The 21,991-nt window shown below is 49.2% G+C and overlaps 1 protein-coding gene across 5 annotated transcripts in view; it reads right to left on the bottom strand.

Moving 5' to 3' along the window:
- The window catches only part of vps13b (vacuolar protein sorting 13 homolog B), a 249,181-nt gene that overhangs the window by 108,860 nt on the left and 118,330 nt on the right, over positions 1 to 21,991 (bottom strand). For 4 of the 5 annotated variants that reach the window (XM_029245971.1, XM_029245972.1, XM_029245969.1 and 1 more), the window contains exons 22-24: positions 13,549 to 13,676; positions 5,876 to 6,110; positions 4,040 to 4,260 (exon numbers count right to left, since the gene is read on the bottom strand). In XM_029245971.1, coding sequence (XP_029101804.1) covers positions 4,040 to 4,260; positions 5,876 to 6,110; positions 13,549 to 13,676 — 584 coding nt within the window. Of the gene's footprint in view, positions 1 to 4,039; positions 4,261 to 5,875; positions 6,111 to 12,694; positions 12,855 to 13,548; positions 13,677 to 21,991 lie in introns of those variants that run through there. The other variant, XM_018762942.2, reaches the window with a different exon arrangement.

Raw genomic sequence — 21,991 nt, 5'->3', positions numbered from 1 at the left:
ACAGCATCTCCGCATGTCGAGGTACTGCTGTGGGGTGGGATGGTGGTGGGGGGGGGGGGTTAGCGCTTTTCCTGTTCTAAAAACAAGCTCACGAAACACAACGGCACTCGGCACGACCATCGATTCCCCTGGCAAGCATCCCTTCCATGTGGAAAGTGGAAATAGTGAGCGCTTTGGGATCGGAGCTCAAGCATTTTTTCAGGAGGATTTATTCATTATGACTGAAGACGGCATAGAACAACAACTAAATAAATAAAACGAATTCACAGGAGTCTGAAGTTCAAAAACACAAAAAACAAAACAAAAAAAAAAAAAAAAAAAGAGGGAAATAATAAATCGGAGGCCATGTGGTGTGAGATCGCGAGGGGAGGCGGCTCCGCAGCGATCTTTCACAGTGAGCTAATTTCTGGATTTCGGAGGACCCTCGCTGTCCAAGTTCCTCATCTCCCCCGACGTTTGACTTCAGCACCAGAGAGGGTCCCACAAAAACGGAGCTGGACGGGGCCAAGCCCCGCGTACACACAACTGTTCCATAAATAAGCATAAATCAAAGGGAAGCACGACAGCGCGGTACTGTGTGCCGTTTCAAACGGGTCCAGAGGGAGACAGGGGTCAGGGGGAGGGGGGGAAAAAAATCACGAACGTGTTCGTTCGCCAGGGCCGACAGCTGCCGGCCATACTTGACCTGTCCCAACAGCGCAGAGGAAAACCCACGCTCCCGCAGTCCCCCGGCGGCCCCTGGAAGATCCGAGCGAGTCGGGCTCCAGCTGATCTCATGTGGGCAGTGCAGATGTGGAGGGAAACCCGGCCCAGACCGGCTACATCCATCACTCATACGCCGTTACTCATGAATAATACACGTTCACACGTCCATATTCCGTCTCCAAAGAAACGCTTTTATGCAGAGCGACTTCTATTGTCTGCAGCTTTACGTTTCATCTGCTTCCACAAGTAAGTGTGTCATACGAACCCCTAAAAGGTGGTGTAACGCTTAGCACTGTCAACCGGAACTTGACGAACCCCGGTTGCAACGCTGCCTCCTGCTGCACGGCGCTTGGTCAAGGCACTTACCCTCAACTGATACAGTACAAATCCCCCCCACACAAACTTAAATAAATAAATAAATACATAAGTAAATAACAACAACACTACTCAGTGAGGGGTCCCAGGGACTTGCTCTTGCCGATCACTTGCCCTCTTTCATTCTCACTCCCTAATATGAAACGCCACGAGCTCCTGCAGTCGGGTTGGGAGGTTGTGGGTCAAAAGGTCAGAGCTGTCAGCATTCAGGTTCGGCAGCCACTGCAGGCGCTCTCGCCTCGCCGATCTGCTCCAAGGAGCTGTCATCACCTACGCCTTCAAACAAGCAGATAGACAACTCCTCAGGGGGTCCAAATCTCAGCCATAAACACAAGTCACTTCCACGACTCCTAAAGAGTCTCGCTGAACGATACGGTCCTGCTGACGAGCGCATTGAAAACTTTCGCTGGACTCAATTTCACTACTGTGCGCGTGCGTTTTTTCTATTTAAGAACGTAAAAGGGCAGGTGAACGGTCAACATCAGCACGAGCGTGCTGGCCCGTCCCCATCGGGTCCAAGGTGGCCCCAATAAGGACCGAGGTCGGGTGCTGACCCCATCCTGCTCCGCAGGGCTGTTCCGCCGCCCCGGGGCAGATCCATCAGGCACGCTGCTGCTGCACAGACAGCTTTATTGGCTTCGTGAGGAGGTTTAGTGGCTCCTGATGGGAGGTCGGGGAATGAGGGGCCTCTCTACATGCACCGTCGACCTCAGAGGTGGGGCGGGAGGGGCTTTTTCGCTGAGTCAGTGTGCGCGTTTAAACACGGGGGGCTCAAGACCGGCAGCATGAGATTAAAACGAAGAAGAAAGTCTTGTGGGAGGGGGTGGCGGCAGCAGTTAGAACACCCTACCACTGCAATATGTTCGTCAGGCACTATGACGACTCTCCTTGGGTGTTCTTGGGAGGACTGAGAGGGCTGGTGGTCCCAGGGATCGATGAGAAGAGGACAAAGGCATGTCTCAATGTGTGTGTGTGTGTGTATATATATATATGGGGGGTGGGGGGGAGACCCCTCTCGCTCACCCACCTCCCCAACCAATCTGCCCTACCTCCTCGCCACACTGTTACGATCCCTGCGGTAAAGCCACACACCAATGGTGGTGGCTGTGACACCAGCCCTGCTGTTCCCCACCATCTCCCTGGGCGCTGGGGTTACAGGGTCCCGCAGTTGTGGGGGGTCCCTTTTGTTCCAGACCCTGGCAGCACTTCTTACGAGCGCCCGCAGCGCAGTCTAATTGTTATTAGCTCAGCACACTCCTGTTGGAAATTAGCAGTCGGTTTGCAGGCGGGGCAGGGCGGGGTTGGGGTCCGGGCCCCCAAAGCCGGCACATGCGCATTGCTCAGCGCTCGCGACAGATGCACACATGAGGAGGGCACACGAGGCATGAAGGGGGTCTGGACCGACGAGGGGGAAAATCCCCAGTCGTCTCTGGAGCAAGCGGCGACGTAGGCCACACCCATTTCTCCTTGACTGACAGCTGCGTTAAAGCCTGTGGATGGAAATGAGCTCAGGGTAGATGAGATGAGATGGGCAGACGAGACTCAGCAGGTTCAGAGTGGGCGCAGAGGTACAAGAGAAGAATTCAAGGACAAATGCCATTTGTAGTGACCTGAAAGGACCTTTCCCCCCATCATTTCCTTCCCATTGTTTTGTATTTGTCCAGAAAGGCCTCGTTTGACCTTTCTTTCATGACCTTTCTGTTTATTTGTTTGACTTTGGAAAAAAAAAATAAAAAAATAATAATCCCACTGTGGTCTTCGCCTGGTCACTCCCTGATCCACAAAGACGACTGCACGTCACGGGGTAAGGACCAATCGTGTGTAGCTCCCGTTTCTGCTCACCCTGCACTGGATTTCAGCGTGGAGCACAGGTGTATAACCTAAAGGTTGTCAGTTGACGTCCCTTAAGGTGACACATGCTGCTGTCCCTTTGGAAGGTGTTCACCCCAACAGCCCCTCTGTCCGTCTCCTTTCTTTAACCCGGGCCATTTCCAACCGAGTCGTGTGGAGTCTCCATATGGTGTAAGTGTCCCATCCTTGTAATAAGTAAACTTTAACTAATCATAATCAACGCAAAAATCGACATAACTAAAAACTTCGAAAAATTTTGTTGAGATGTGTAATGTAGCTGGCAGCCTGGTGGTTACGAAACGACTGACCGAAAAACTGCAGGTTCAAGTCCCTGAAGCAGATCCTGCTGCTGTGCCACTGAGTAAAGAACACAAAAACACTCTGGTAAAGTACATTAAGACGTAACGACACTTGACAGAACAAAACATTCTCATTTGTAAGAGTGAGATTAAGTAAAAGGTAATAGAAGTCAAGCCACCCCTTCCTGACTGCTGTTATTAGTTTGGGGGCTCCTCTGTGCGTGTGTGTGTGAAAGGGAAAAGGGAGGCAGGGCTCAGCGTCAGCAAGTCACACACCTGCAGCTGATTGCATCCCATTACCCCAAAGTGCATGGTAAGCTACAGTGCGGAGAGTTCCAGGAAGAGCTCAGGAGGGAAACAACACTTGAGATCACATGAAAGGGAGCCGATCCCCGCTGGGGGGTAAAAACTGACAACTGGGGAGGAAGTGGACAGACCAGGACAACCTGAAGGGTCTAGTCACTACTAAGTTTCTAACATTGTTGCAGAGTGTTATTGTTTTATTATTTATTCATTTTTAGCTGAGTCCTTGGTTTCATCGCTGCCGCATTTCAGCATCACCATACTCCGATTCTCCATCTTCCATCAACCCTCCACCGCCGAGTTCAAATCCCACCTCCTGCAGGAGTCCCTTGACCAAAGTACTTACGCTGAAGTGATGCTTTAAAAATACCCAGCTGTATGAATGAGGAAAATGCTCTAAGTAACAAAACGATAAACGCGGTAAATGTGAGTGGCACCTGGAGCAGCACAGCACATATGTAACAGTTACACTGTGCACCAAAGAGGTCGGCTCACTGCAGCCTCACCTGCGGGTTTGAGCATTTGACGTGTAGCGGCTCCAGGTCGACGTGCAGACACACAACAAAAGCGTGACGCCCCTCGTGCCCCGGGGACTGTAGCCCGTGGGAGGTGACGGCCAGCGTGGAGGTGCAGGCCACAGGTTCGAGGAGGCAGAGGGCCCTCTGCTGGCCCAGCAGGGTGTACACTCCAAACTGGCTCAGGCTCACCGTCCAAGGGAAAGCATCACCTGTGAGGGGAACAAATCAGTGTGATGACATCTACATTTATACACTTAAGTGACACTTTTTTTCCAGGGCAACTTAGTGTTAAGCTACTTACAATTATTTAAACATTTATACAGCTCGGTAAATTCACCGGAGCAATTAAGGTAATCACCTTAATCAAGGGTACTACAGCAGCAGGTGGCATTCGAACCTGCAACCCTCGGAGTTGAAGGCACAAGCCCTACCAGCTCTGCTAACAGCTGCCACCAGCTGATGAACTAACACTGGTAGAGGACATCTGCTGTACTCATCAGTAACCGACTGCCCACCGTGTCACAGCCGCCATCACAGGTAAGGAAGGCCTTGTGTGAGGGAGACTGGTGGGGCCTTGCCCTTCGCTGCTCGGGGACACACATCAATGCCACCGAAACGTCTAGAAGGCTGTGGAAAGGATTGGGCAACACGCTCTCCTTCAAGCACATTACGTTGCTCCGTGAAGTTTATGAAGTGAAGGCGTGTGGCTCACAGCAAGTACAGTGGAGAATGTGTGTGTGTGTGTGTGTCTGTGCGTGTACGTACACATGTGCGTTCAGCCCTCCCACGTCGGCGTGAGCGTCATGGTGTCAAGTGTCGTGGAGTGGCACAAGAATCCGGTTATTAGTCGTAGCTCAAAGTATGTGACGGAACACAATACGTTTCTTTGCATGAGCACAAAAAGAGAAGTGTTAGAAGAAGAATTAAAGGCGATTACAAACTCATTCTCTAATGGCTCCTCTTGGAAAGGAGAGGAGCACACGGGCGCGTGGCAGTTCTCAGGTTACCCTCTACAGGGGCGCCCATGTGAAAAAAGCTCAGTCGGATTAAACGTGCCCACCCTGGTTCCAGACAGCTGTAGCTGTTGTGTCCCCATGGCGAACTCAGCATCTCGAAGCCTCACGCAACACGTCTCCCTACGCCCTTCGTACACTTTGATCCACTGCATTAAACATGAGAGATGAGGAGGCTTTCAAAGCAGGGGAATGAATTACTAACAGCACGGACTGTTAATTTTTACGGCGATGCTGACAGCCGACTGATGTAACTGTTTTTACTTTTTTCAATTTGCATGTCCAATTCTGATGTCATGAGTGAACAAAGCGGGTTGGGGGGTTTATTTCGGCTCCGATGAAAGGTTTTGAAATACAGAGTACGGCGAAACCCATGTTGACACCATGGTACCCTCCAGTTATTTAATTGTCTGACTCCATCACCGAGGGCACACAGTGAGCCCAGGTAACTGGCTCTAGCCATGTGTCCCTTTGCTTCAGATACATTAAAACTGATTAGTAACTACAATTAAATACTAATAACTGCAGTTCTACATAAAGGCATTAATAAGGAGTAAAATGTAGTACAAATAGTATATGTACATATTGTGGCTGGGCATGGGGCACACCAACACAATAAGCAATAAAAAGTAATACTGGGCAGTAATAATCATTATCAGAGATAACTTATAATGGAAGTAATAAGTAAAAAGAATAATAAGTAATGACAGCAGTAATAAACAATAACGGCAGTAATAATAAGTGAAGACAGCAGTAAAAACACACAGTATGAGCAGTGAGGTGGGTTCGAGGCTCTTTCCCCCAGTCCTACCTTCCTCGAGCACGGGCCTGGACACCACAAAGGGAAGCTCCTGCAGCGGCTCCACGGGCCTGTGTCCAGCGCTGAGCACGCTGACCCGGGGCAGGCAAACCACTACGGTGCCCGGCATGCTGGCCTGGTTGTGGTACCAGCTGCGCACGGTGCCAGGGATGTCCCCACAGATGATGGTGCTGGGGGAGGGCAAGCTGTCGCTTGGGAGGAACACGCAGCACGACTGCAGCTCCACCTTGGGAAGGACAGGGGACGCAAAGCGAGTCACACGCTGGCCTTTACACATGCAGCCTCAGACTCAAGGAAACACCAGGTGAGGTGACACACACTTTGCAGGACAACCACAATACTGCAACACAGGTCAAGCTGGAGACCAGCACATTCTGGAACTCTCGACCTCTAGGGTACGACAAAGTACAACAGGAGGAAGACACGCCGTCCACACAGCTGCAGTCCAGTGAAAAGGGGACCAGTCACATGATGCTGCAGAGATGCTTCCTCCTTGTCTATGGGGTTTGATGTCACAAAGAGGTCAGCGGGGCAAAGAACAGGTGCAGCGTTCGGAGGTCAAAGAGCTTGCAAAGAGAAACAAAGGTCTGCCCTTCAGCCTGGTAAGTGGAACTTACTGCAGCTGTGCTCAGTGAGCTTCCTGTGATGTTCACTGCAGTGTGTGTACACGTACACACACACACACACACACACACAGGCGGGCAGAGCACACTCAATACAGTTGGACGGAGGTGGCCGCCCTCCTAACTTTCATCATGGCTTGCAAAGGATATATCATTACATGCTTGTCTCAAGCCGTTTCCCCTTCTCGCTGCTCTTCAAAGCGGCGTTTGAAATACGAACGCTTTCACACACTGACACGTACGAAGCACGCACGGAACACTGTGCGCTCTTAACGGTCTGTTGGACATCTTAAAAGGGTTAAGCTTTAAAGCAGGCCTCCACACGAAGCTGTCTCTAAGCCCTGATGTGGTCTGTAACCGGAGCAGCAGCAATACAGAGCTGTTATCAAGAGCTGCTCGTACCGCTATTCAGCAGCAGAAAATTGCCAATAGATGAAATTCTGTCTCTAGTAGCCTGATTTACGACAAAGCAAGAAATAAATCAGAAAGTCCATCAATCCTTATAAACTGACAAACCGCTTGCCCAGTACAGGGTCACTGTGGACCAGAACCTAGCTTTGAAGTATAGGGTGTAAGGCAGGGTACATCCTGGACAGGATGCCAGGCCACTGCAAGGCAATCTTACACACTTAATCTAACACACACATACACACAAATGAGGTAATTTAGTCACCAATCCACCTAAAACAGACATCTTTGCACTGTGGGAGGAAACCAGGGCACCAGCTGAAGCATGTTTGGTAACACTTGAACGTTTTCTGATGCCGTGAGTGACGGGGCTATTCTGTGAGCAGGACAGCCAATCCACTTGCAAGACAATGCCTAGTGCAGAACTTGTATTGGACCTTAATCGTCCCCAGGAGACATAAAAGGCGAGATATTGAGAAGTCCAGTTCAGGACTCACACTGGAACCAAAGAGGTCCTCAGAAGAACAAAGTCTCACAAGGAGACAGAGGAGCTCCAGGGAAGACGAGAGGAGACACACCGCCAGAGACCACTGGTACAGGAGGAACTGTTATGAGTACCGATGCGGGAATCCCTGGCCAAGCCTCTTCCACATGACTCGACTGACATACAAAGTGGTGAAGAACAATGGGGGGATACTCTGCGCTCGTCCAGACTGCCAAAATCTCCCTCTAAACTTATCAAAATTAACAGCACTGGGTCATGATTGGTGTTAAAGACAGTTTTGGGGATGGGGAGAGAAAAAAAAAAAACTACATGAGTCAAAGATGTTGAATTGTGAACAGACCAGTATTTTATTTCTTTATGCACAGGGGACTCTGGGTTAGTGATCACAGGGAAAATACTAGTATTTCCACCCAGTGTGTTTGTTTTACTCAGAACTGGATTTCTTTGCCATATTAATGTGTCCCCATAAATGAGGTGGAACAAAACAGAGGTGGACCTTTGCCTTGGGCCTGCAGCAGGTACTCTCGGTCCCTCCCCAGAGCGGAAGGCCCTGACCGCAACCCTCCCCCGCATCGCTCAGATGTTTCATCCCAGTGCCATGCCATCATCGAGGAGGAACGAGTCACCTCATCAACCCTTCGGCGGGAGGACATCCAGAACAGACACGGGCAGGGCACAAGTGCTTGCAGTGGCCTTAGAGTTGACACATCCCCCTTCGCCAAAACCACCAACATGCTCTGGCTCTGTCAAGCTGCTAGTCTGTGGCCCTGCTTTGATTCGTGATGAAAAACAGAGGTTTCCATGGTGAGAGGGACAACTCGGGTTCAAGGTCTGGGTGGCGTTCGGTACTTGCAAGCGGTGCATCTGTCCCTGTTTTGAGTTCAGGGAGAAGGTGCTCTCCTACACCAGCAGGAAGATGAAATCCTTCCAGGAGTCTACCCCTTGGTCTCTGCCCAGCAGGACGTGCGCAAAAAACCTGCAAGGGAAGACCATCTGAGAGGCCACGAACCCCATCAACTCACTCATCTCTACGGTGGTCCTGGACCGGCTGGTGAGACCATCATCTCAGTGTACGTGTGACCATGACTTAAAGCGAATAACTACAGGAGAGGAGAAAGACGTGCCAATCTGTCAGCCAGTTGCTACCACGGAGCAGAACAAGGCCTACATCAAAGGCGGAGGATCGGTTAAACCTGTTGGCCAATCGCAGCCACAGTAGAACACAGTGCCAATCTTTTAGCCAGTCACAGCCACAGGCTATCGGCACTCCCGCATTACAGTGGGAGGAGGTGGGAACAGGTAACTAATAACTGCCACCTTCCAGTGGAGTGCCAGCCTGTCCACCAATCACGCAGCAGCACAGCGCCAACCTGTTGGCCAACTGCGACTCGTCACTCTTGGAGCCGCAACATCACAGCAAGAGGTGCAGCTAACCCGTCGGCCAATCACTGCCAAAGTCTACCGAAACACCAACCTGTCGCCCAATCAGTGCCGCAATCTTGGAGTGGCCCCCACATGAAAGTGGGCGAGGCAACAAACCTGTGGACTAATCACTGCAACAGACTCAAAGTGGGAGGAGGGGCTAACCTGTAGACCAGTCTTCTGATACCGCACCCCGTTGATTCTCATCTGAGCTACTTCACGAAGCGTGCCAAAGATTACGGTCTTGTTTGACACCTAATGAGATTCAAAGAACCGTAATCTAAATATTTTCACTGAGAAAGGGAATACTGGACTACTTGTGATCATGGAAATTTATTTCTTTCCATTGTGCAAATAAAGATTTCAATTACAGGAAAGCATGTTATGTTACAGTTAGCATAGTACATGCTTTCATGTTGTAATAAAAAAACACTTTTTTTCCCACATCCAACCAGAGTTAAATTCCTTTTTGGAATCATCAAAGAATAGGACATATTTGCACTGGAAATGGCCCATGTAGTATAAATAATTCAAATCATATTTGAACGTTTAAAGGTTTTCTAAGCATCATTTGCGCAGTTGGTGCTGAACAGGGATTCTGTGTGGGAGGGTGGGGGGGTCCAACTTTTCCTCATGATATTACATCATCCCTTGTGACAGCAAAATGAAATCTCTTAACGTAAGAAAGCAGTAAGTATGAAAGCAGAACTGACAGTGAGAAAAACCGTTGCCAGGGTGGCCATCGGCACAACCAGTCCGGCTCACTGGATCCAGTAAGACACGTTCTGACCCAGGGAGACCGCAGAAAAATTTAGTTCCGTTCCTCCGTGCTGATGCGGACACACGGAGGTCCCTTCCTCAAACACGCCTTGACCGGGTTGTGACTGTTCCTTGAATGTGTGGTGACTGTTGCATTTACCTGTTACATTAGCTGTGGCTCATTGTGAGCAAAGGAAAAGCCTCTCTGAGCCTGTAGGAAATCCTGGGGCCGTGTGTACACACCTGAATTAACATGCACTCTCCCCTTTGACACCCCCACTGCGTTCTTTTTAATATCCTTGCTATGCGGAAGGCTCGGCGCCACCTGCCGCAGCACAGCGCCCCCAATCCCGTATCTCTGCCAAGGGGTGCTGGGGTGACGAATGGGGCCGAGCTCAAAGGCAGAAGCCTCAACATAATCCTTCCCAAGCTGCAGACGGAGACGCCGCTCTCAGTAAAACATCCTGACCTAACCTCTGAAACCTCCAAGAGTCTTGGCAAAGCCGCTAGGGTTTGAGGACACAGGTGGGACGTGTTCGGCGCAACCCTAAAGTCAAACGCTGTCCACGCAGAGGCCGCTTTTCTCAGGAGCCTGGAAAATCCAAAATAAAAGTGCGTCAACGCGGTAACGGGAGACGGGGAACGGGCTCGTGTCAGCAGGAGGAAATTAAAAACACCCCCAGAGCATCCCTGGCGAAAACACTTGCAACTCTGGACACAAGGAAGGGAGGGAACTCGCAGATTGGAGCACGTCGATTTGTTTTTATAATCGTACACTTCTTCCATTGTGAAAAGAGCCGTTTTCCGCCAAGGTGCAGCCTGGTCTCCTTCCCAGCGGCTGCTTAAAGCTCGACAAGGCCAGAACAGCTGAATAAGACATCCCAGCGTCTTTGTTAACCTCAGAGTTCATCCACCAGCATTTCCAAGGGCAACAGGAGAACATCCGGGGTGCACGTAGGGTTCAGGAGGCAGCACGGGTTGGGGTTCGGCAAGTCCATGAAGGCAAGCGGTCGCCTGGGGATACATTGAGATGGACTGGCTAAAGCTGTTAAATGAGCAATCAGATCGGAGAGGCCGCATTAGCAGCACTGGAGTCCACCAGTGGCACAAATAAGTGGCAGGTCTGGCCAACAGAGAGCACCCCCGCCAACCTTCCCCACATTCCAGCCACTTGACTGCTTACAGAAGCAGACAGCCACTCGCAGTCCAACGGCCAAGGTGGAAATCTGAACAAATAAACGCTTTGTGACACGGGGCCTTCGGTTTGTTTCTGCTGGTGGAGGGTGTTTGTGTTAGCGCGGCTACTTCACCGTGGCCTTTGATCGCACCGTTTATTGATCCAAGGCTGGGTGCTTTTCAAGTTGCCTGGGCCTGAAAGCGGCGGCTCGCCCTCCGGGCCGTCATAGACAAGGTCGCCGGTTGCTCCATCACTCAGCCAACCCGGGCAAACTCCCTGGGAAAGCACCTATGTAGCGCTCCACTCCCAGAACCCTTTAAGTAGTGTGCCGACCCCGTGGTGTCAGGGGGTCATGGGCCGGCCTGGGCTGAGAGGGAGCGAGGGAGCACAGGCCACGTGGCTTCTCCGCTCAGTGAGAAAGATCATGCCAGATCTCCTGTTACACATTCAGGCCTTGATTTAGATCAAGAGCTACCGGGGGAACCGCACATAACCGGGGGAATGTTTTCTCAGGGCATTTAGAGTGACATCCATCCCCAGTACAAAATGCAGGAAGCTGAGCTAAATCCTTCTTAACAGTTACCTGTCTGGGTCCAGAGAAATTCGTTTTCTAAAATTTGTCGGCCGTGTGACGCACGATATCTAAACGTTCATCTCAGCTGATCTTCACTTGAGTACAGTTGTCATTTGAGGCCTCGGCTGCGACGACATCACGGGACCCCGGCGGGTGAAACGGTCTCCAAACAAGACGAAGTAACGCACCGGTGCTGGCAAACTATTAAGAGATTGTTTAAACACAAAGTGTCTTCTGTTCTTGACAATTTAGAAATGAAAAGCTATTCTGAGATCCACGGTGCGAGCTGTCAGCAACCCACTGTAAACCCAACGGTAAAAAGAAAACTCCTAAGAACATTATTAATTCCAATCAAGTAACAATCATTAATGTCTGAACATTTTTTTCTTTATTATTTTTTTTTTTTAAATTATTTATCTCGTCTGGGAATAGCTGTCTGATTTATGTGGCTGAAATAAAAGTTGTAAATGTAAATCCTGTGACAATTCAGAGATCTGACAAAGAAGGGGGGTGACAGGGGGGTTGATGGAAGAGAGAATGAAGTAATCTGCCTGCGAGTGGCGAGAGCCGCGGGTCAGGTCCTGTTCATGGAAACCATCTGGCCGAGTTGCTGCGAGCCACACCAAACACAAATGATCTTTTAAAAAAAAAAGAATAAAAAAATATCCTGTTCATTAATGCATGGCAGCTGCGGGCCGGCCTTACTTCATTTTTCCATGGCAACCTCCGCTCTGTTTCACGGATCCCGTTTCAGTTTTGGTAGCAACCTGCTCCTCTGCCAGCACTGAACACATTCACGTGTTAAATAAGAGGAATTATTGCGAATTCCTGAAATAGAATCGCCTCCTGTTCACTTTGGATTATGTCAAGGCTCGTGAATGCGGGGTATCCTGGACGGGACCAAGGGCTTAGGGTGGGCACGGGTAGCCCGCTCTTCCAGATGGCAGCACCAGCCTCCGGCTGCACCGAGCCACTCCATGCCAGCAAGAGGGTGCCGCACGCCCGTCACTCATAACCAGAAGTGACGAATAAATGGATGGCCCCTCCTCCCCCGCAGGAGCGCGCAAGCGGCTGGCAGCCTCGCCTGCAACAGTCTTTCCTCTTACTTCACCCCGTCTCCCACTGCCCCCCCCCCCTTCTTCGCACTGCACCTGGACATCCATTGCCCCTTAAACAAACCGAATGACTGTATTACTGCAGTTTTGGAGAGAACGCTGCTTTATTGCTTTTATTAGCTCGGTAGCCAAGGCAGAGTGTGGGAAACGCATTAAGCCTCTCACTTTCATGGGAAGGCTCTGAACTGATGAACTACGATTCCCACAAAGCAAGAGGCCACTTCCCTCGGGCAGTTACATTCAGCACGGGGTCAGCGGGCCTCCTTTCTCCGTGCTTCTTATATGGAGTCGGCATTACACGTCCAGAAGTCTTTACGACAGGCTGGGGCGCGATATTAATATTTGCTCTGTCTTAGACAAGAGGTGGATGTGGGACGTTCTCAAGGCCTGGATGAGGAGGAAGACAGACAACATTTTATTAATCATGGGAAATATATGCATATAAGTAGTCTTACTTTCCCGTGGTAGATGCTGTTCAATTAAAGGATCAAGGTTTAAATGGAAGCACCTGTAAAGATTCGCAGCCCCTCAAATGACCCCTGGAACCCTCAAGCAGCCTTCTCGGTCTGAGTGGGTTCGCCAGCCAAACAATCAAATTCCCATGTTCTTACTCCAGAGACGGCGGAGTAAAAATGCCACATGCGAAACCGGGCACATGCGTAGCAGAAGCGCAAGCCGGTCGGTATTCCGTTTGCACCACATTAAACAAATGGACTCGCTGCGCTCCGGCATCTTAAGGCCTCCAGCACCAGCTGTCAGTTTGGGGAGCTTTCACAGAAGTGTCAGCAGGACACGGAACTACTTTCACTGCTGCACTGTAGCTCCGCCGTTGCACACAGATGCCAGCTGTGAGGGTCTCTCAGATGAAACCCAGTTCTAATGTGGATGGAATGGACCGGATTTGTGCAAACATGGTGGAGCGGGACAAGCTTTGCTGCCCATTTTCTCTCCACAGAACAATGTGAAACATCTTAAGCCCAAACGGACAGATGAGTTGCGGAGGAAAGAGCAGAGACAAGGCCTCTGGCAGAGAGACCGTGGGAGGAAGGGAAGAAACAGTGAGTGGATTCAAACACAGTACCTGAAGGGTGAGCTGCTTCACAGCGTCCCAAACACGGGCGATGATCTCCTTCACACGCTCCTCAGAGGAGGCCCAGGAGGGCTGGGTGGCCGGAGTGACCTTCACAGGCAGGGAGAGGGGTCGCGACTCTGGGAAGGGAAACACAGGAGTCGCAGTTACAGAGCTGGAACAGCAACACAAAGCAGGAGATGCACCAGGAGGAGATGTTTTAGATGTTTGACACTGCAGGATGATGCTGTGTTGATGGCCGCAGCCGTTACGCTGCAGTCATCGAAAAGCCACGCAAACATGTGGCTGCAACAAATACATTCACAAACAACAAAACTAAAGCTGTAAGGTACTATCACTAAGGGATACCCACATTTGCTTTACAAGGTGTGACTCTAGGAGGCATGACTGTGAATGTTTAACCAATCTGAGCAGACTGAAGACCCCGGGATCTCTGAAGAGACATTATGACCCAGTGATTTAAAGATCCGCCTATACAGCTGTCCCACAGTCACACTGAAAAGGATGATGTCACAGCTCTTTAAATAATTCGGAGACTTCAGCACCCAAATATCACTAAAACAGCTGAGCATGTCGCCATAGCAACCGTTCTTCCCAGAAGGAGATGGGCGAGTAAGGCCTTGTTTGGCGGTTGCCATGGTAACCCTCTCTGTGCTGCATGTTGGGGAGCCGTGCAGGTGAGCGACCGCTGATCCAACAGGCGACTCTGGGGGGGAAAAAGCAGCACGCTGCAATCGGCTGGCCCGCGTTGGTTAGACTGTGGTCCGGTCTGATTTGACCCAACTCAGTCCTACCACTCCATGCGTGTTGGAGTCACAGGAGAGAGTGGAAGCTGCGCTATGCAAAGAGGCACTGCGCGGAGACTCGTAGCAGCGATGGGGCTCTGTGGTGTGGCGGCGCTCTCATGTGGCCCTGCCGTCTAGACGGAGGCAGCCCCTCCCCGAGAAAGCGGGGGACCCCGGGCTTTGCGGCAGGCCCTGTGCCGTCTGATGTCACAAACCAAATATTATTCAGAGAACATCTTTAAAAAAAAAAAAAAAACACACACTGGACTCAAAGACTGTCCTCCGGGCTGTTCCTCTCCCCCCGCAGAACAAGAGCTGGTCGTCTGCCACTGCTGGCGTGAGCTGGAGAACATTGCCTGGCAGCAAGAGAGCTGGGTGACAATCGTCTGTCCGGAAAAAAACACCAAGGGCTAGATGCACCACAGTGCACTCTGCCTTTCCCTAGGATGGCACTATTTCATCGCTGAACCACTGGGTGAAAGTAATAACACCAGTGAGCTGTACAGATGCGCCTGAAAGAACCAGCTGTAGTCTTCAATCTAAGATATGAGCCATGGGGTCTCTTTCTGCACCAAGCTGAGCAGATCTTAACTTCAGGGACCATAGATGGACTTCAGGGACTTCATGAAGAACAGGTTTATTTGGAACACAACACTGTCTAACTAAACAAAGGGTGAAAATAAAATGAAAATATTATTGTTCAATTACTACTTATGACATAACTAACAACTAAAGGTAATCAAACTACAGTGTAATGAGATGAGTGCGATATTAAGAGCTTTTTGAAGGATATTTTTCTAGGAGGGGTTCTTCGCTTTGGGGGTGCGGTGGTGCAGTGGGTTGGACCACAGTCCTGCTTCCCGGTGGGTCTGGGGTTCGAGTCCCGCTTGGGGTGCCTTGCGACGGACCGGCGTCCTGTCCTGGGTGTGTCCCCTCCCCCTCCGGCCTTACGCCCTGTGTTACCGGGTTAGGCTCCGGTTCCCCGCGACCCCGTATGGGACAAGCGGTTCTGAAAATGTGTGTGTGTGTGTGTGTGTGGGTTCTTCGCTTTCAACAGATTCTTTAAGGGGTCTGTAGCCCAGAAAAGGTTAAGAACATTAACAGCACCCGAGAGCCGTAGAGCTCGGCTCCCTGTAGCTCCTAAAGAAGCGGAGCGCTGATGGGTCCTGAGAGGGTTCCGACAAGGAACGACACGGTTTTCTCATGGTTTTGAGCGTGTATTGATACAACTGTCAAGAACCTCATTGAGTGTGAAGCGAAGGGCGAGAAACGGGGCCTTTTACAAAACTCAAAACAAATGAATTATCTTCTATTACCAGCAAAACAACCATGTAACAGATGGACAGAGAATTAACCAGACACAGACCGAAGTCCTCAAACTTAACGTCTAGCAGCCGCGAAACCGATACGCCGAAGAAAGGAGGAGAAGCGTATAAGCAACCGAAGTGGACCTCAAAGGGGTTTCTCTCACACCAAATCAAAACACAACGTGAAAATCTCCGCGCTGAGTGTGAAATCCAGCTTTCGTGCGCTTTCTGCCCTCTCTGGTATGTTCCCCATTACAATTCGTTTACAATAAAATGTGTTGTGTATTGTGCTACAGCTGCCCCAAAAGCTACGCGGAGCATTTTAATAACCGCCTTCACTATTTGTTCTGGATGCACGTCGGTGTTTATTTAAATATTTACTCTACTTCATTTGCTAAGAGTGAAGCTGGCAGGGAAACTGGTACGGGGTTGTTTCGGTAAGACAGGCCACGTTTCCTTCGCTGCTCGCCTCTCCAAGGCGCCCACAGCCCCGTCCCGTCCTTCTCGGCGGCTTCCAGCACCGTGGCCTTGGAGCGCTCCAAGGGAGGAAGTCTTCACCGAGACAAGGGCAACGGTGCTGGTCCAAAACAACACACCATATTCTTTAGTGTAAACGGTGTTTGTTTCTCCAGTGTGATGCCACCAAACGAAACACACTTGCCATGACAGCCAAGGACCAGAGCGGGGGATCAAAGTGAGGGGTATGTTTCCGTTTATTTGTCTAGCACACACTTTTCTCCAAAGCAATTCACAGTGTTAAGCTACTTACACTGATTTACCTATTTGTATAGCAGAGTAATACTGGTAATAAGGGCAGCTGTTACCATTCTAGTTAGACCTGCTGCCTTTGGACCTAAAGGTCACAGGTTCGAGTCTCACCTCCAGCTCTAGTGCCAGGTGAGAGCAAGGTACTTACCCTAAATTGCTCCATTAAAATTACCCAGCCGTACATATGGTAAATAATTGTAAGTCGCTTCGGAAAAAAGTGTCAGCTAAATAAATGAGAATGTTTACTGTATTACTCCAGGTAAGCACCTTGTTAAAGTGGACTACAGCTGGAGGGTTCGAACCCAGCTCCCTTTGAGCTTTGAGTGTGAGGCGACGGGTCCAACCACCGAGGAGCCCGGTGCTGTGAATAACACCGTTAACGCGTACGTCCACGATGCAGCAGGAAGCCCGCGAAAACTTCGAAAACATCCAGAAATCCAGACCTGCAGACTGAGGCCAAGACGGGACCACCGCAGGTCAGAGATCCTCCAAGTTTTGAACAAGGGAGGTGTGATGGACGGGGGGACAGCGGCAAACAGTAGGGCTGGAGCGAGGAGACGGCACTAATTTCTGCTGACAGCCAGGAGAGCTGGGAGAGCACATGCGTGGACTGCGTTCCATGGAAACTTCTAAGGCAACGAGAGCTCTTGGCCTGACGCTCGGCCACTCATCACTTCGAGCAGGAACAGCCTGAAGAAGACCTGCCATAAACAGTGAGCAGAATACGCCGCTGATAAAAACATACTATCTGGCCTCGACCCGGTGATGGCGGTTGCAAAATAAACATCTCCTGTTTCTTATCAGCTCTGTCTTCTTTCAGTCTCCCAGTCCTTGAAAGCGGGTCGGGGGGAGGGGGGGAATCAATCAGTTTGGAGTTAGCGGAGCAAAACTTAAAGCAAACCTGTCACAGAGAATTTCGCCAAAAAGAAAAACAAAAACAAAAAATGTGCTGCAGTATTTTATCCTTTCGTTACTGACACACTCACCCAATGCACTTTACAACTTCTGAATTGTTGCACATTGAAACGGCAGATTTTTACCTTTACATTTATTCATTTAGCAGAAATCTTCTCCAAAGCTCCTTCAAAGCGATGCACAACTCAGAGAAACCAAAGTGCTTTTCACAGCAGCTGAAGAGCCTCAGATACAGATCCATAACTGCGGAAGTGCAGTTTGTCCAATACCACGTTTTTACTGGCGCAAACAACACAAGTAGCTGCCTGCAAAACTTACAGGAAAAACATAGATGACCATGATGAATGGATGATGTGGTGCAAATTTATGAAACTGTTAGGAGATCGGGGAGAAGTGGGTTTGAAAGAGATGTATTTTCACAACTTTTTTGAATGCTGGAAGGGATTCAGCAACTCTGAGGGACAGGGGGGAGCTTTGAAATAAGAGCTAATGTAAAACAAGAAAGGATGAACTCTGAACATTGCTAGTTAATAAGGTCCAAAGTCAGAGCAGACTGAGGCTACTGGGTGTCTGACATCCCTCTGTTGTTTGCTGGAACACAGACCTCAGGTGGCCAATGCCCACAAATCCTCGCTAAACTGCAAGTACAACAAGGTAATGCAATAGCCCGGATTAGACAGCCAGGCTTCTGCAGCCACTGAAAAGCCTCAAACACTGAGCTCTTTTACTCTGTGCCGCACCTCATGCCCAACCGGCGCTCCAGTGGGGGCCGAGCTGTCTCATTACCCCATCCATTATTGTTTTCTTTACTTGAACCTGCCTTCATTAACTCTGATGAATTGTTGACACTGCGAGAAAAATAAAACTACACAAACAGCTTAACAATGAAAACATTATCCTTCACATTGAGAAAACGGCAGCCAATAAAAACTGTCTGACTTCCATCAAGCTACTCTGGTAAAGAGACCATGTTTTTTTTCAAACCGAGCAGGCCGCATGAGGACCGTGTGGGTTCGCCGCGAACCCGGAAGACCGCAGAACTCAGAACTATGACACCATACCCAAAATTGAGATGCAAACAACAAAACTGTGTCTAATCCCGTTGTTATGGGCAACAGACGGTGCATACTGGGGCTAATATTTCGTCCTGATGTTCTTGATGGCCCAAATTAGCAAGTGTTCGTGTTGGTACCGAGAATACGGCAGTCGATCCTACTGCCAGCTGCTAATTTTAGGATGGATGCCAGTGAGGTCATTATGTGAACAGACACTCGTATAACAAGACCCTCCAGGGGCCTGTAATCCCAGTAAGAATGGTGCCAACTGCGGTTTCGCTGGAACAATAAAGGAAGGAGTCAGCGCTGATCCGATGTGCGGTCCCGAGGTCCAGAAGGAAGCCCAACCCCAGGTTGGGAACAACAGCTTGTTTTCTGGGCGCTCCGTATACTTGCTTCTTAGGAAACATGAGAAGAGCAAAACAATACTTAATATGTGCATCTTTTTGAAAAAAGAATCTAACACAAAAATGAAGGTCATCAACAGCAACTCCCAAACTAGATGCAGTATTCCCTTTCCATGTAGTTTCCCTGAATGTTGTGTGAAGCTGCCTCATTACACAATCACAAGGCTGCAGGATGAAATAACATCCATTGTAGTAATAACAATGATAATAATAATAAATGTACAGATGTCCTGCAACCCCATTAGTTCTGTAGCTCAGCAAGGTGTCAGAAGATCATGTCATCCACAAATTTTGTTAGTGTTACTGACCATTATTTATCTTTTATCCAAAACAACTTACAGCAGTAGGTTTGTATACTAAATTATTTACCCACTTAAACAGCTGGAGAGTTTTTACTGTATCAATTCCAGGTAACTATCTTGCTCAAGGGTACTGCAGCAGGAGGAGGGATTTGAAAGCAGGTCCTTTAAGTGGAAGGTGATGCTTCAAACCACTATGTTACCTGTTCCCACATATGATTCCAAACACACCGGTTTTAACTCTGGTCTGTATCAAACTATCTGCTGCTCTTTTCCTCAGCAATCAATCTATTATGATAGAAATTTTCCGAAAACACCTAAGACATAACTAGTGACACGACGCGAATTCGATCATCCCTGCTAAGAAGAGCACTTGTTGGGCTTCATTCTCCTTGCAGACATTTCCAAACACAAGAACGGGACACTTTGTTGAACAAAGAAAACTGGGGGAAAATCTTTCCTTCCTTCTGGACACAGAAAAGTGGGGAAAAACTCTCTTTCCTCCAGGCTGCCTTTCATTCATCCATCTCAGAAGCCGTCTGGCGGGACACGGCGAGAGAGCTGCTGCGCTCCCCTACGTATTGACAGTTAATCATTAAAATCTATGAGCAAAGCCTGTACCTCATCCACTGGCAGCAGCAGAGCGGAGAGGTGAGGTGAGCCGAGCGCCGCGTGCTGCGCCGTGTGACAGATTTATCCCGGCTAAAGCGAGCGGAGCGTGTCAGCGATTCCGTGAATGAGTCAGTCGCAGCTGCAGGAGCGCCGGCTTCCCACCGCACGGCACCTGCGCTTACCGCCCGCCTCCCCAGAGTCCTCCCTACCAGGCTTATGTAAGCCACTGGGGGGTAACGGGGGGATGAGGGGGGCACAACTTATTACCATTTTGTGCACAAGTAGTCTGGGAGACAATAGCAGGGGCTGCGACGTCACAGAGGCCGCACATAGCGATGTCAAGAGCCTGCACATACACACACGTGATGTGATGAGGGAAGAAGGAGCGAGACGGGCAGCCGATAGCACACTGGTCAGGAATTTGCCCTGGGTTTGAATCCTCCTCCTGCATCAGCACCATTGATCAAGGATCTTACCCTGAACTCATACCATAAAAATTACCCAGATGTATAACATGTTGAATCATTTTAAAGTTGATTATGTAACACTAAGTCACGTCAAACAGAGATGTCAGATAAATAAAGGACAAAGAAAATAGATGTAGATCTCCTGTCACTGCATGAGTGCTGAAACATCTTGATGTGTGTGCGCACGCGCGCTTGTTCACAAGCACACCTTCACGGGAATCACATGAAAATCACGAAACCTTCCATAAGTAGTTAAAACCCTACACTCAGACAACTGACATGTCAAAGCCCAGAACAGCCTATTTCAAAAACTAGCACAGTGCTTAGCGTAAAAGCTTTTTTTTTTTCAAAAAAAAAAAAAAAAAAAAATCCATGGATACCTTTTTCCACAAAGAAAGGCCACGTGTCGATCAGGGCAAGACTGGAGCTCCCCCTTGGAGCACTTGGGGCACCCATTTAAAGGTCAGCAGTAGTGATCAGAGTCACAGGACGAGCCCTGATAGGTCCACGGTCTCCCTTGAACCCATAACCAAATGGGCCAACGCCGTGTTTATTTCCAACGTGTCATTGCGGATGGCAGGTCGAGCAGATGTGTTGATTCAAACTGGCAAACGTCGCAGACGACTCTCATCCGTTCGTGTAAATAGAGCAAAAAAGTGAAAAATAAAACGTCCGTGTGATTAGGCTGAGCCCAGGGGATATTAGGCTGCACAATATTCCAGGATGGAAATCAACCTTGTCATATATTTGGACGTGTATTTGGAGTTACATTAAAACAAACACATTAGAGCTACTGAGTGTAATGCCAAATTATAATTCGGTGAAAAACGCCCTGTACCCAGTCCAGAAGGGAAAACAATCCGGTCATTTAGATCCATTACTTACAACAACGCAATTCATTTCCTCGGCAATTATCAATTTCATAGAAACCTTCTTCTGTCTAAATTGATAAGATTACAGCACATCATCGGTTGCGTTCTGCAAGACCCTGCAAATTGTTCCAGTTTATTGAAGCTGCATACTGATTTAATCCAAAATATTTAAGACAATATTACATATCATTGTAAATATGCTACTCCCACCCTTTATAAAGGCCCAAATCATGTTTAAAAAAATCTGAAATGTGAGGCCGTCTCTTTCAAACATTGTGAAGATTCCATAAATACACAGTTAAGTGGAAAAGATAAACAAAAACACAATAAACGCTGAACCGATTTGCCTCAAATCGAGGATCAGATCTAACGTGACACTGCCTCTGAGGAGAAACTGAAACACTGACCCAAACACTAGGTCCGGCAGGAACACATGGAAAAGCAATTAATAAATCATCATTTAGGACTTTAATCCCAATGATAACATGTAAAATGCCGCTGGCCCTTTTCAAGCGTAATTGGAGGGCTGTGAGATCCTACTAAATCCCGCACATGTGTCATGGAGGAAATACTGGGCGGCTCTGTGTGTGTGTGCATGTGCGAGAGAGAGAGAGAGAGAGAGAGAGAGAGAGAGAGAGAGAGAAAGGTGCATCCCGTGGAGCGATGAGGCCTTGCACATTTAATTCATTCCCGCTCGCTTTTGTGCCAGTTAAATATCGAACTGAACAATGGGAGCTAGAGTAATCTTTGAAACGGAGAGGGATGTTGGGTCAAACGGAGGGAACCATGAGCACTGCTAGCTAACAGACCGGCTGCTGCTAATGGGATCGACCCGATCCGAAGGGCTCATTGTTTTCCCGTAATTAGAAACATGAGGTCTAAGCGCTTAGCCCTCTTCGAGGTTTGATTACGCTAGGAAACAATTTGTAATTTGAACATCTGTTTCG

This window comes from Scleropages formosus, chromosome 18 (assembly GCF_900964775.1).
Source record: "Scleropages formosus chromosome 18, fSclFor1.1, whole genome shotgun sequence".
NCBI lineage: Eukaryota > Metazoa > Chordata > Actinopteri > Osteoglossiformes > Osteoglossidae > Scleropages > Scleropages formosus.
The sequence above is the reverse complement of the archived record's forward strand: the minus strand, read 5'-3'. Positions and strand labels throughout refer to the sequence as shown.